Source organism: Ornithorhynchus anatinus, chromosome X1 (genome assembly GCF_004115215.2).
Source record: "Ornithorhynchus anatinus isolate Pmale09 chromosome X1, mOrnAna1.pri.v4, whole genome shotgun sequence".
In the NCBI taxonomy this organism is placed as follows: domain Eukaryota; kingdom Metazoa; phylum Chordata; class Mammalia; order Monotremata; family Ornithorhynchidae; genus Ornithorhynchus; species Ornithorhynchus anatinus.
In genome coordinates, this window is record NC_041749.1 from 26,978,042 (window position 1) to 26,994,066 (window position 16,025).

General features: G+C 43.0%; 1 protein-coding gene across 1 annotated transcript in view; it reads left to right on the plus strand.

Annotated features, from left to right (window-relative positions):
- The window catches only part of ATP10B (ATPase phospholipid transporting 10B (putative)), an 83,704-nt gene that overhangs the window by 17,228 nt on the left and 50,451 nt on the right, over positions 1-16,025 (plus strand). The window contains exon 3 of the mRNA XM_039910163.1: positions 5,744-5,948. Within this exon, the coding sequence (XP_039766097.1) occupies positions 5,744-5,948 (205 nt within the window). The remainder of the gene's footprint in view (positions 1-5,743; positions 5,949-16,025) is intronic.

Sequence of the window (16,025 nt, forward strand, 5' to 3'; positions counted from 1 at the left end):
CATAGAAGTTAAATGACTTGCCCAAGGTTACACAGCTGACAAATGGTGGAGCTGGGATTAGAACCCATGACTTCTGACTCCCAAGCCTGGGCTCTTTCCACTGAGCCACTCTGCTTCTCAAGCTAGATACAAGCTAATTAAGTTGGACACAGTCACTGTCCCACATGGGGCTCGCAATCTTAATCCCCCTTTTACAGATTAGGTAACTGAAGCACAGACAAATTAAGTGATTTGTATGGTGGGTGACCACGGACAAGTGGAGGAGCTGGGATTAAAACTCTAGTCCTTCTGATTCCCAGGCCTGTGCTCTATACACGTGGCCATGTTGCTTCCCCATTTACTAGAAGACATGTAGATTATTACGAATCAGGTGGTGGAATTGACAAATCACTGTGTTGACTATAGTATTAAGGAAAATAAGTTTAGTAGCCGACTTGCATACGATAAACCCAGTATACAGCCACAAACAACACAAAGTTGTAAACTGTCTTTGAATACTACTACCTAGGCAGTTCATTGTCTAGGAACACAAGATAGACATAGGTAGAAAACAGACTTTAGAAAGCCAGGTTGTAATTTGAGAGAATGGCAGATAGCACACAGGGCCAACCAGGCTTCCATCTTCAAATCAAGTTGATGATTATTACAAATCGGGTGCTAGAATTGACAAATCAATGTGTTGACTAGTATTAAGGAAAATAAGCTTAGGAGCCAACTTGCACCCAATAACCCCAATATACAGCCACAAACAAAACGAGATCTTTAAAAAGATCTTGAAGAGTTAGATTGCACCAGTAATATGCTAAATATTTAGTGTCCTTTGGTGTTTAAAGATGATGCCCCTGATGATGAGATTTTTGTCTACATTGTCTCGGATGGGGTGATTCTTTAAGAGCAAAGACTTCAAGACTATCACTACTAATTCTGTTGCATCGTGCTCTCCCAACTCTTAGTACAGTGTTCTGCACATGGTAAGCATTCAATAAATATGATTGATCAGAATATCAAGAGACTAAATAAAAAAAGCAGTGTTATCTAGTGGATAGATCACAGGCCTGGGAGTCAGAAGGACCTGGGTCTACTCTGCCACTTGTCTGCTGTGTGACCTTGGGCAAATCACTTAACTTCTCTGTGCCTCAGTTACCTGATCTGTAAAATGGGACTAAGACTGTGAGCCCCGCATGGGAAATGGACTGTGTCCAACCTGATTACCTTGTATCTATTCCAGATATGAATACAGTGTCTGGCATATAGTAAGTACTAAATAAATTCCATTAAAAAATGCTGATGGAAAATGTAAAAATGTAGCAAGGGTTTGCAAGTCACACATCAGATACTTGCTGAATTTATAGGGGCAAAAATCTCACCTTCAGGGACATCATCTTTAAACACAAAAGGACACTAAATATCTAGCATATTATTGCTGCATTCTAACTCTTCTCCCAAGATCTTTTTGAAAAATAAGTGATTGAAGAATTCCCTAGACTGTCCCAGATTATCTCTAGAGGTTTCTTCCAGGTATATGATTCTAGGTTTTCAGCTGTTAACTTCATGAAATAACCATCTGTGGAGTTGAAATCACAGAGAGAAGATAGGAAAGCCTCCTTGTCTGTTTTCATGTTGTTGGGACGCTAAAGTTTCACAAAGCAAAATGGTCTCCATTTGACCTGAGGCATATGGTAAAGGAAGGAGAGTCTTCTTGTGTCCTGCCAAACCTGAGGAATCTCTCCCTTTGCAAATACTATCCAGATTTGCTAATGACACATGAAACAGTTAAACTGGTATGTTCTTAGTGAAGGACTAGGAGATGGTAAACAAGGAAGAGGCATTTTGGAGCAATTAAACTAGGAAAAAAAGCTGAAGGAGCTCTTCACAGAAAATGATCTAGAAGGAAGCAGAGCCTGACAGTACAGCCCTAGTTCATCATCAATCACTCCATTAATGGTATTTCTTGGGCATATTCTGTATGCAGAACACTATACTGAGGACTTGGGAGGCACACCAGAAACAGAAGACATTATCCTTCCCTTCAGTGAATTTCCTTTGAGAAAAATGCAAAGCTCCTAACCTTGATGGGAAAGAGAGGGCGGGAACTTCAAAGGATGAGCCCAGCTCTGTATGGTAGCAAGGACATTGTGGGCATAAACTATGCATCCCAACAGCGAGGTCATGTCACCAGATAATTCCCCCAGAAATGCAACCTGCCCAGGTAGACTGTATAAGAAAGATACCCAAGTGGCTCTTGTACTGGAACTGAAAGGGGCTTAGGCAAACAGAGGGAAGAAAAGACATGTTAAAAGTGTGACAAAGCACAGACTAAACCAGTATGACGTAGACCTACGGGATCACTTTGGCAGAGATCCGTCGGGCTGGTAGTGAATGCAACGTTTTGCTTTCCTAATCAAAGGCTTCAGGAAGCTCTAGATCTAGGGAGACAATCTAAAAAATAGCTGTGGCCCCTGAAACGTGAAAATATATTGACAAAGTAAAGAACTATTTCTAGCTGAACATAATGTGGAACATAGACTTGGTCTCTCATCCTCTTTCATTCACACCTACCTCCATCGATCAGATCTCACCATCAGCAGCATACTCTTCAAAAGCAAAGGACGGGTAAATATACACATATATTCTTGGAAACCCAGGGTAGTCACAAGACCTCGGAAGCTAATGTCTCCAGTACTGTCTTCCTCAACATACATGTGAAACCAGTCCCTGTTCTGTTTCTAAGCAGAGATGATGGGAAGTAAAGTGGCCTATAGGTTAAAGTGTGGGCCTGGGAGTTAGGTCCTAGGTTCTAATCCAAGATCTGCCATTTATCTGCAGTGTGACCTTGGGTAAGTTACTTCACTTCTCTGTTCTCGGTTACTCTCATCTGTAAAATTGGTATTTAGACTATGAGTCCTTGTGGAGCAAGGACTGTGCCCAACCTGATTAACTTCTGTCTATACCAGCTCTTAGTAATATTGTTGGTATTTGTTAAGCGCTTACTATGTGCAGAGCACTGTTCCAAGGGTTGGGGCAGATACAGGGTAATCAGGTTATCCCAAGTGAGGCTCACGGTTAATCCCCATTTTACAGATGAGGTAACTGAGGCACAGAGTGCTTGGAACATACTAAGTACTTAACAAATGCCATAAAAAGAGAGTAATAATCTTGAATAAGATGAAATAAATAATAGAATAAAGAGGATAAATCTGAAAAAGAATATTTCTGCCCTTAGAGTTCTAGGGCAGTCATGGATAAATGGCTCTCCTAAACTGAAGTTTTCCTACTTCATTAAAATCTAAAAAGATGATATTTAATTTGGTTCATTAAGTTTAGAAACTGAAAGCCTTTTTTCTCTCAAAGGCACAAAGCTAGCTCTTTTTTCTTTCAATCTGAAACTGTAACTTTGGCCTTTCACCTGAAGAGAGGCTTGACACCATATATTTTATTGCAAAACCTTCAGACTTTGTCACTCAGCCAGCACCTTTCACCTGTAACTCTTTCAAAGGCTCCCACACCTGTACTGAGCCTGATGTTTACAATGAGGTAGTCCATGGCCTGTATTTGAAGCAGCGTCGTGCCTTCAGCTAGTTTCCTGAAAACCCCACCTGAATTGATTCTGTTTATCCATTGGCATGGAAGAATCCTAGAATTTGAGATTTCTCAGCCTCCAAGGATACAGCTATTTCCAATACAGATAGCAAATTGTAGGAGTCAATCAACTAGAAGAATGTGTTGGGCTGTCACATGCTGAGATTGGTAGAAGAAAATGTGAAGAGTTACATAGCAATAAGTCACTGTCCCTCCCCTCAAAGAGTATGCAGATCACTAAGGAAGACAGGATGGACAAAAATAGAATTACAAATAAAGGTAAGTAAAACATTAGACAGAAGTATAAAAACATAATGTCAGTGAACTATAAATGACAGAAAAACAGCAAAATGCACACAGAATGTGTCATTGTAGAGCAATCTATAAGGTCTATAAAAATTTAATATTTATGCAGGGTCCCTTCAACCTAAACTCATATCTGTTGGATTGGGTATTGGTTAATACCTGAAGACAAGACACAGACTAGCTAATCAGCAGTCAATTTAAGATTGTCAAATCCTTACTCCCACCTCAGCAACAGGACAGTGGCAGGATCAGTGTGGAATTGGTAGGTGAGGCTGCAGCTGGGGAGAGTTGGAGTCCAGAGCCAGTTCAGTGCCACCAAGAGGAGAAGACTGGTGCAGTTGTGACTTGATGAATCTTCTCACAGGATTCTTTTAATGCTTCTGGGTCTACATGGGAGGAAAAATGTCACTCTGTTGTCCTCTCTTTCTCCCATCCACTAAGCCACTGGAGAAATTAGCTGTAGCTTGGAGAGAAGGACCCAGGAACTTTAGAAAGAAGGAAAGCCTCAAGGATGAAGAGGTCCGTGAGGTGTTAGAGAGAGAAGGAGCAGGAGGGGAGTAGTGGCTGGGAATTAATTCTTTGGAGAAAGTAGAGCAGCCACTGAGAAGAGCGACATCAGAGGGCAAAGAGAGAGGTAATGTAGGGAAGAGGCTTCAGGGATATTGGAGAACAAGTTAGAGAAAAAGAACATGAAATAAGGAGAAAGAAAGGTTTTGTGCAAGATTTAGCAATAAAAGGAGGTAGAAATAATCAAAGAGGAATAAGGGAGAGTGTGAAAAGAGAGAGAAGAAAAATGCGGAAAGAACAAGATCATGTGAGAGGCTACAGGAGTAGAATGGAGTCCAACGGAGCAATTGAAGAGGGGTAGCCAAAAATGGAAAAGAATAAAATGAAAGATTTGAAGCAACGAGGAAAGATGTAAAAGAACACTAAGTGGAAGAGGGAATAGAGAATGAAAAGTGGACAGGAAGAGGGTACCTCAGGGAAGGAGAAAATGATTTAATAAATAGAGATACAGAAAAATGGAGGAGAGATAGGCTGCTATCTCTGGAGGAAATAGGAAAGTGACAGATGGAGAGAACAATGGGGAGATTGATAGGTGAGGAAAGGAGACGAAAAACAGTATAGCATCTCTCCAACCTGACTGAAAGCAGACTTTATTTACTAGGGATGGTGCTAGGCAAGTGGGGACCTTGAGTAAAGTGTTTCAACTGGGACCACCTTCCATCAAGCAGGGAGCAAGAGGAGGTTGAAGAAACAGAACTTGTTGCTGGTACAGTTGCTCCTCTCCTTCAACTAACACAGCCAGGACTCTTCCGGAAGTCCAACAGTGGGAAGCTCCGGGGGTGAAGCTGGATCCCAAGTTGGTCAGGTGCCAGGGCAAGTCCTGGCCTGTTTTCCCTACCTTACAAACCCTAATCCAGTGTCTGCTAGCTTCGAATATTTTTGAAAACAATATTAGTTCTTCTGTCCCCTTATCCTTAACATCTCTAGACTGAGTTCTGCGATCCTTTTTGACCCTTTCTCACGGTTCCTATTTTTCATTGCTTTTGCTCAAGGTTTTTGCCATTCTCCAGGGTCCTCCTCCAAGCTCAAATACAACTGTGAGACATGGAAACCTTTCATTTGCAAGTGTTGCAGTCACACTTCCTAGTATCTCTTCCCACCTGCCTCTTCAGTTCAGTGGAAGCCTTATAAGGAGCATCAGTTCATCTGCTTGCTCTGCCTCTTAAAGAAAGATCGCATGGTGCCCCAGTAGTGTGTGAATCTGAAGACAGCTATGAAAATCCCTTTTTCCTTTTCCGGGACGCCTCAAAGCCCAGAGTGATTGAACTGTGACACCTCTCTCTCATCACAGGAAAGAACGGGCCTATGTTAAGAAACGCTGGAAAGATGTCCGGGTGGGAGACTTTGTCCAGATGCAGTGCAATGAGATTATCCCAGCCGACATCCTCTTACTCTTCTCCTCCGATCAAAGTGGGATCTGCTACCTGGAAACTGCCAACTTGGATGGCGAGACAAATCTCAAACAGAGACGTGTGGTGAAGGGATTCTCGTGCCAGGTAGGCCTCAGGGAGATTTTAACTTTACATTATTTGGGACAAAGGAAAAAAAATGAGTGAAATCTGCACTGAAAGTGAATTGAATGGTAAGAAAAGAGTTCAAAATTGTGGTCATTTACCAGTGGTATGGAGTCATCTTGCTGGACCGAGGTTTTTGTTGAATAGGAATACAGAACCTCAAATTCAGTTCTTTGGATGTCTTTCCTCTAATGTGGTAGGCTTAGGGAGGAGGAGATTGGGAAAGTATTCTCCTTCTCCCTGCCAACCCCTTGCCAAAGTCACCCCTCTGCCTCTCCCCTCCCCCCCACCAACCCTCTCCCCTACTTTTCCATCCTTGCCTGCAGTATCCTCAGAGGAGATCTCCTCCCTCCTCGCAAGTGCCACCCCCTCCACTTGCGCCTCGGACCCCATTCCCTCTCACCTTATTAAAAACATCGCCCCTGCCCTCCTCCCTTCCTTGACTTCTGTTTTTAACCACTCAATCTCCAATGGCTCCTTCCCCTCTGCCTTCAAACATGCCCACGTCTCCCCCATCCTAAAAAAACCTGCTCTTGACCCCACTTCCCCTTCCAGTTATCGTCCTATCTCCCTACTACCCTTCCTTTCCAAAATCCTAGAACGAGTCGTCTGCAATCGCTGCTTAGAATTCCTTAACTCCCATTCTCTCCTGGACCCCCTCCAATCTGGCTTCCACCCCTCTACTCTACTGAGACTGCTCTCTCTAAGGTCACCCATGACCTCCTTCTTGCCAAATCCAATAGCTCCTACTCCATTCTGATCCTCCTTGACCTCTCTGTTGCCTTTGACACTGTCGACCATCCCCTCCTCCTCCATACCTTATCTCACCTTGGCTTCACGGACTCTGTCCTCTCCTGGTTCTCCTCTTATCTCTCTGTCCGGTCATTCTCGGTCTCCTTCGCAGGCACCTCCTCCCCCTCCCATCCTTTAACTGTTGGAGTTCCTAAAGGATCTTGGCCCTCTTCTGTTCTCCATTTACACTCACTCCCTTGGTGAACTCATTCGCTCTCACGACTATGACTACCATCTCTACGCAGATGACACACAGATCTACATCTCTGCCCTTGTCCTCTCCCCCTCCCTTCAGGCTGGCATCTCCTCCTGCCTCCAGAATGTCTCCACCTGGATGTCGGACCGCCACCTAAAACTCAACGTGAGCAAGACTGAGCTCCTCATCTTCCCTCCCAAGCCCGGTCCTTTCCCAGACTTCCCTATCACCGTAGATGGCACGACCATCCTTCCCGACTCTCAGGCCCGCAATCTCGGTGTCATCCTTGACTCGTCTCTCTCATTCACCCCACACATCCTATCCGTTACCGAGACCTGCCGGTTTCTCCTTTACAATATCGCCAAGATCTGCCCTTTCCTCTCCACCCAAATGGCTACCTTACTGCTACAGGCTCTTGTTATATCCCGGCTAGACTACTGTGTCAGCCTTCTCTCTGATCTCCCTTCCTCCTCTCTCGCCCCGCTCCGGTCTATTCTTCACTCCGCTGCCCGGTTCATCTTCCTGCAGAAACGATCTGGGCATGTCACTCCCCTTCTTAAACAACTCCAGTGGTTGCCTATCAACCTCCGCTCCAAACAAAAACTCCTCACTCTAGGCTTCAAGGCTCTACATCACCTTGCCCCTTCCTACCTCTCCTCCCTTCTCTCCTTCTACTGCCCACCCCGCACGCTCCGCTCCTCTGCTGCCCACCTCCTCACCGTCCCTCGGTCTCGCCTATCCCGCCATCGACCCCTGGGCCACGTCCTCCAGCGGTCCTGGAACACCCTCCCTCCTCACCTCCGGCAAACTGATTCTCTTCCCCTCTTCAAAGCCCTACTTAAAACTCACCTCCTCCAAGAGGCCTTCCCAGACTGAGCTCCCCTTCTCCCTCTACTCCCTCTAATGCCCCCCCTTCACCTCTCTGCAGCTTAACCCTCTTTTCCCCCCATTTCCCTCTGCTCCTCCCCCTCTCCCTTCCCATCCCCTCAGCACTGTACTCGCCTGCTCAACTGTATATATTTTCATTACCCTATTCATTTTGTTAATGAAATGTACATCGCCTTGATTCTATTTAGTTGCCATTGTTTTCGAGACGTTCTTCCCCTTGACTCTATTTATTGCCATTATTCTTGTCTGTCTGTCTCCCCCGATTAGACTGTAAGCCCGTCAAATGGCAGGGACTGTCTCTATCTTGTTCATTCCAAGCACTTAGTACAGTGCTCTGCACATAGTAAGCACTCAATAAATACTATTGAATGAATGAATTAATTAATTAATTAACCCCTTACCCCCTTCTCCCACAGGAGAATCTGGAGTGTTTATTGTTACCATGAAAGCCTTTGGTGGGGTATGTTGAGAAATAGGAGAAAGGAGGGTAGAAATGTCTCTCAAACATTTAGTACAGTACTTGGCACACAGTAGATGTTCAGTATATATTATTGGTGTATCAATCAATTTATAGTAATTACTGAGTGCTTATTTTGTGCAGAATACTGTTCTAAGTGCTTGGAAGAGTACAAAATACAACAGTTAGTAGACACAGTACCTGCCCACAATGAACTAATGGATTGAAATGCTTCCTTCCTCAAAGTATATTGTCAGCAATTATCTATTCATTCATTCATTCATTCAGTCATATTTACTGAGCGCTTACTGTGTGCTCTGCATACAGTACAAAGCTCTTGGGAAGTACAGTCCAGCAACAAATAGAGATAATCCCTGCCCACAATAGGCTCACAGTCTGGAAGGGGGAAGACAGACATCAAAACAAGTAAACAGGCATCAGTAGCATCATTATAAATAAATAGAAGTATAGATATGTACACATCATTAATAAAAAAAACCAGAATTATAAGTATATTATATATAATCCTCGCTGTTGCCAGAAACCACCTTCCTTCAGCAATGTGAAGGGGTTCCTATAAGAGAATGCCCCCAAAACAGGAAAGACCAGCCCGTGCCCCTACCAATCTAAGAACACGATAACATGTCAAGAGGTCCACAACAATCCAGTTTACCAGCTCGCCTGTACATTGGTTTAGGAACCAGATTTGGACCCACAGAGAAAAGAACCCCTATGGTAACCCCCACCCCTGCAATACTCCTTCCCCTTCCCTCCCCCCACCCTGAAGGTGGGCATACTCATCTCTGACGTCAATCTACATCGTCCAGGATGTTCTGAGTTGACTGCATATTTTGGGGAGTCTCTTGTTTGGAAATCTGCACAGTTCATGAGAAAGGGTCCTCTCTGAGTTCCCTAGTGTGACTTCTTGGACTAATTGTCAGAGGAATGTTTCCCTGCCCCTTCAATATTGCCTATCTCAGTAGCTTTCTTGGTGATGAAGGGATTATCTATCTTTGTTGTAGCCCTATTGTGTCTTCTCCGGTGTGCTGGCAACTGCCCTGAACCTTTCCTGAGCCCTCATTTCCTCTTTTTCCATTCCCTCCTGCATTGCCCCTGCACTTAAATTTGCACTCTTTATTCATCCCACCCTCAGCCCATAGCACTTCGGTACATATCTGCAATTTAATGATTTATATCAGTGTCTCCCCTTCTAGTCTGTAAACTGGTAGTGGGCAGGGAACGTTAGATACGTTATAACTCTGTACCCTCCCAAGTTATTAGCACTGTGCTCTATATACAGTAAGCAGTCAATAGATGTGATTGATTGATTGCAGAGAGCTGTACTAAATGCCTGAGCAAGTACAGTACAATAGAGTTGGTAGATATGATCCTTACCTGCAAGAAATTTATAATCTAATGGAGGAAACTGAGATTAAAATAGGTTACGGATAGGAGAGTAGAGGGCTACGAATCCATTCCAACACCCAGGTCCTTGTTTGTGGCTCTAGCAATGAAGAGACGTGAATCTTCTCTACTTTGATCATGAAGAAGCCCTTCAACATTTATGTTCCAAGTGGCCTCGTCCCAATTCTGAGCCATTTAGGGCAGGATTTCATAATTCATAGTTGCCATTTTTGAAACAAGGCTTGTTTTGTTTTTTCTTTCTGGGTTTTTTTTTTCCCTTTGGAGACCTATCTCTAGCAGTTCTCCATGTACTAATTAGGAATTCAATCAGTTCAGGATGTGATTGAGTTGAAAGAAAACTGGGTTGAGAGATTGCTTGACAATGACAGGAGGATTGACAAGATTATTTAATGACTCTTCTCCATCTCTAACCTGTGGAAGTCTCTGAGGGCACTTGACATACCCATTTGAATATAATCATGGTGGTAATGATGACATATTTAAATTTGAAAGTAAGTGGACTGGAGTGTTTCAAGTGCCTTAGATCCCCTTTCTTGCTTTTGACATTTTTGCCTGGCACACACTGTTCCCATCAAGCAGTAGAATAGTCCATGTAAAGCCAGTGTTACCTGGACCTCAAGTCTACCAGTCAGATTGATTTTATGAAACCCACAGATTTTTCATACTTCTCAGCATCCTTTCAGTAGGAAACTAAAAAGCAACCTAAATAGTGGGGGGGGGAAGCATTCATTAGTCCTATCTGGAGGAATAGATCAGTTTATTCCTCTACTAATATCTTCCACACCTAAGTGAAATAAGTAGCACTGCTATTGCAGCTAGTAGGTCTTATGAGTGGAGAAAGGGTTGGGGGGGAGCAGGCAGAAAGCATCACACAGACAACAACACCACAAGTGTTTTATTTGTGTTTCAAGATTCCAGTGTACACCCTACACAAATCAGCAGTTTACAAACTATCAAGAGGTTCTCTGGGTCCTATGGAGTAACTGCAAATTAAAAAAGAATTACATTTACTCATGATCTGAAAGACCAAAAGAAGCAGAAAGATAGAATCTGATAGGAAAACATCATATTCTCTCCCAAGATTTTAATGCAGCCTTGAAAATAGCCACTTGCCCATGAGTGAAAGAGAATGCCGATCACGTACATTTTACAGCCTATAGACTTCTTGGGGAAGGGGAAATAAGTTGATAAATTTTTATTCTCATTTATGAGTCTGATTTAACAATCAAATAATTCAGATTTACTGAAACTCATCAACTGGCAGCCATTTTCCCCAAGACAAGCCATTTCCCCCAAGACAAACCACCAAGTCTCTTTAGTGGATTTCATTTGTTCTCACCGAAATGCTTGTAGCTCATATATCTTCTCAGTCTATAATGAAAGTGCAAATATGAAATCCTAAACATGATCAATTCAACTACAAAAATCCACTTACCTATTTTGTTCTGTAAAGAAAACTATGAATAAGGGTGAAATGAGCCCATATGTAATTTGCTTTGATAGTGCAGTTATTTTCAGTAGCCAATTTCCAGAACACAAAATTAGCATTGAAGAATGTCCCTACTTCTGAATTGTTACATACTTTACTAAAAGCCTGACTTGATCCTCAGACAAATTTCAGAGTATTTTTTGATGGATTGAGGGCACTTACAAAAATGACAACAGATTTTATTTTATTTTTTACTGCGCTGGGAAGATTGAAAGTAGATCTCATAAAGGCCAAAAACATGAAATATTGTAAATCTAGGAACACAGAGGGTAATTCTCTAATTTGAAAGATCCTCTTGTGTGGTTACCATTTCTACTTCCTCTTTTGTCTTGTGCAATCCCAGACATTTAGTAGAGTGCACTGTATGCAATAAGCGCTCAGTAAATGACATAGATTAATAAAAATTATGGCATTTGTTAAGTGCTTACTATGTGCCAAGCACTCTTCTAAGCGCTGGGGTAGATACAAGGTAATCAGGTTGTCCCACATGAGGCTCACAGTCTTAATCCCCATTTTACAGATGAGGTAACAGGCACAGAGAAGTTAAGTGACTTGCCCAAGTTCACACCGCTGACAAGTGGCAGAGCGGGGTTTAGAACCCATAACCTCTGACTCCCAAGCCTGTGCTCTTTCCAATAAACCACACTGCTTCTAACAATTGATAATTCCAATCATTTTACATTTGATCCAATTCATTCTTTCCTAAAACAGTTCATATACTTACTCGGACATATTTACTCATGTCCACGATCCTAAGCCAAAAAATTAAGTAGCTTCCCAGGAAAATAAAGTGAAACAAAGTGGTTCTTTATTAGAGGATGACGTGAGGCTGGTGAAGTTAATGGTATTTGGCTGGGTGAGATGGAGGTCGCATGGGAAGCGACCTTCCTCTCACGTATATTGAGGTTTCTTGAAGCAGAGCTGGAAAACAGGTTAGAAACCTCCTTTGTGAGAGGACAAAATATTACGGTACTTATCTCTGATGGCAGACTTCTGATTTTCCTATTTAAAAAAACTCCCTCCTCCAGAACTCTGGGATTTAAACTGAACAGTTGCCTGAGCCCCAAAAAAAACTTGATTTATTTTTTTAATAAGAATTTAGAATGAAACATGTTCCTGGACATTTATGATCAATGTGGTGGAAATTCCAAGTTCATTTTAGGGCATGCAGCTCACCTCCTACTACAACAGTGAGCATATCTACTATCAATATAATAATTATATTCATCTATTCATTGCCTGTTGAAGACTACTGTTTAGCTTAATTAAGATTCCAATTTAACAGATTTGTATCCCACCGAAGTTTAGCATTTTTAAGTCCATTTGCTTAAATAATAACAGCAGTTCTAGCTGGGCTCCTCACCACATGTATTTAACAGATTTAGATGTCTGATTTTCTTCCCCTCCAAAGTATTTGAGGAGTGAAGAAGATGATTTCATTATAGCCCTAATTATTCAATAGGGTTGATTTTCAAACAGAATGTGGGTTCTTCCTTAAGCTCCTTAGCATTGAAAGCTGAGAGTTACAGAGAAATCATTTTCTGGAGATGTCCTGCTCTTCTCCTGGAATGCTGTGAGAGCCCTGGCCTCGGGAAGTCTATCTGGTCCTTCTGGTAGGACTGAAATTCAGATGCTAATATTAGCAATGCAGCGAGAACTGAGACCTCAGAGTTTATTTTCTATATGTGGAGTTGAGGTGTTTCCCAGAAAGAAAGAAAGAACCTCTGGGATAAAGGGGAGTGGAAAGCTGAAAGTCAGAAAGTCCCTAACTGGCAGTATTACCTGCCAATAATTATATGAGTAAACTGTGTTAAGTGATATCACACGGCTCTGCCACTTGCCTGCTGTGTGACCATGGGCAAGTCATTTCACTTCTCTGGGCCTCAGTTACCTCATCTGTCCAATGGGGAATAAGAATGTGAGCCCCCTGTAGGACGGGGACCTTGTCCAACCTGATTTTCTTATATCTGCTCCAGTGCTTACTACATAACATGGCACATAGTAAGTCTTAACCAACACTACAATTAGTATTACAACCCTCAAGCCAAGATGAACTGGGAAAGGATCATTTTGCCCATCTGCCAATTTGAGATGAATTAAGATGTCTCCTTTCATCAGCTACTTGCAGTAATGGGGTTGTCCTTTTGTTCCATGATCATATTGCCTATAGTGTGTTGGTATCCATGCTCTCTCCCAAGCACAACTACAGTGCTCAACATTCAATAGATGCCTAAGAAACACTACTGATTGATTGTTCTCTAGATTGTAAGCTCTTTGTGGGCAGGAAATGTGTCTAACTCTGTTGTATTGTACTCTCCCAAGTGCTCAGTACGGTATTCTGCACCCAGTAAGCATTCAATAAATGCCATTGATTGATTCATTGTTTGAAAAGGAAGAAACTTCAAGAAAACTTTTTTAGAAATTGAACTTCTTCCTAAGTTGACACCAAAACACCAACCAGGAGTCTGGGGATATCATTCCTTCTTTGTTGTCTCTTTCATTGTGACTTGTCAGATTTAAAATCATAGCTAACCCTGAAACAAATCTAAAATGTTTTGACCTCCGCTGCCTGAAAATGAAGGCCGTAGAGAATTGCATACTTTGTCTTGCATCGTTTCTGAAGAAACCCAGTTCACCTGTGCCTCCAATGCCCTATTCAGCAGGATTTGTCTGGGTTTTTTTGTCAATCACAGCAGACAAGTGTTTTCAGGGCACCTGAATATGCATTAGTCCCTGGTACATTTTCCAGCTAGAGAGTGAGTGGCAGTTACTTTCCTCTTTGTAAGGTGGTTATCTTGAAAATAACTCCAACCTGGAAGGTTATAAGTGTCAGAAACTGTCGTTTGTTTTCAGATAAGGTTCTCTAAAGCCAAGAGCCTCTCTAGTAAAAGAGAAAGTGATGAATTTTTATGTGCAAGAAAAACTAGCTGATTTAGAAGGTCAATGGAAGCAGTGTGTGAAGTGCAAACGCCTTCCATGGCTCTAACAAACGGTTCAACCATTTTTAATGAATACCCCAATTCTTATCTACCCCATTGCATCAGGTTTGTTCTGAATGCATTTCCTGTCATTAGAGGCTTCCTGACCAAGGAACGAAAGTTCTGTCCAGCTCCTTTCCAGTATCTGGAGTAATAAGGTCACAAGGCTCAGTCAGGAAATTACTGAGTAGTCAGTCAGTCAAACATATTTATTGAGCATTTACTGTGTGCAGAGCACCGTCCTAAGCACTTGAGAGAGTACAATATAACAATAAACCAGCACATTCTCTGCCCACAACAAGCTCACAGTCTAGAGAGGGAGACAGACATTAATGTAAATAAATGAAATTACAGATATGTACATAAGTGCTATGGGACTGAGATGGGGGAAGAATAAAAGGAGCAAGTCAGAGAGGCGCAGAAGGGAGTGGGAGAAGAAGAAAGGAGGGTTTAGTCAGGGAAGGCTTCTTGGAGGAGATGTGCTTTAAATAAGGCTTTGAAGGTGGAAGAGTAATTGTCTGTCAGATGTGAAGAGGGAGGACATTCCAGGCCAGAAACGGGACATGGGTGAGGGGTCGGCAGCAATTTAGACGAGAATGAAGTACAGTGAGAAGATTGGCATTAGAGGAGCAAAGTGTGTGGACTGGGTTGTAGTAGGAGAGTAATGAGGTGTGAGAGGGGTGGGGGCAAGATGACTGAGTGCTTTAAAGTCAGTGGTAAGGAGTTTCTGTTTGATGCAGAAGTGGATAGGAAACCACTGGAGGTTTTAAACGAGTGGGGAAATAAGGCCTGAATGTTTTCGTAGAAAAATGATCTGGGCAGCAGAGTAAAGTATTGATTGGAGAGGGGAGACAGGGGCCAGGGAGGTCAGCAAGGAGGCTGATATAGTAACGAAGGTGGGATAGGATAAGTGCTTGGATTAGCACGGTAGCTGTTGGGGTGGAGAGAAAAGGGCAGATTTTAATGATGTTGTGACAATTGAACCAACAGGATTTAGTGATGGATTGAATAAATGGAGCTGAATAAGAGAGAAGAGTGAAGGATATTGCCAAGGTTATGGGCTTGTGAGACAGATGGGATAATGGTGCCATCTACAGTAATGGGAAAGTCAGGTGAAGATCAAGGTTTGAGTGGGAAGATAAGTTCTGTTTTAGACATGTTAAGTTTGAAGTGATGGTGGGACATCCAAGTAGAGATATCTTGAAGGCAGGAGGAAACCTTTAACTCTCTCCTTAGGCCCCCTGTTCCTCCCCCTCCCCCATCTCTCACCCCCAATGATCTGGCCACCTATTTCCTCACAAAAATCAACACAATCAGGCCTGAGCTCCCCAAAGTCACCCCTCCGCCTTTCCCCTCCCCCCCACCAACCCTCTCCCCTACTTTCCCATCCTTCCCTGCAGTATCCTCAGAGGAGATCTCCTCCCTCCTAGCAAGTGCCACCCCCTCCACTTGTGCCTCGGACCCCATTCCCTCTCACCTTATTAAAAACATCGCCCCTGCCCTCCTCCCTTCCTTAACTTCTATTTTTAACCACTCAATCTCCAATGGCTTCTTCCCTCCTGCCTTCAAACATGCCCACGTCTCCCCCATCCTAAAAAAACCCGCTCTTGACCAGTTATCGCCCGATCTCCCTACTACCCTTCCTTTCCAAAATCCTAGAACGAGTCGTCTACAATCGCTGCTTAGAATTCCTTAACTCCCATTCTCTCCTAGACCCCCTCCAATCTGGCTTCCACCCCTCCACTTTACCGAGACTGCTCTCTCTCTAAGGTCACCCATGACCTCCTTCTTGCCAAATCCAATGGCTCCTACTCCATTCTGATCCTCCTTGACC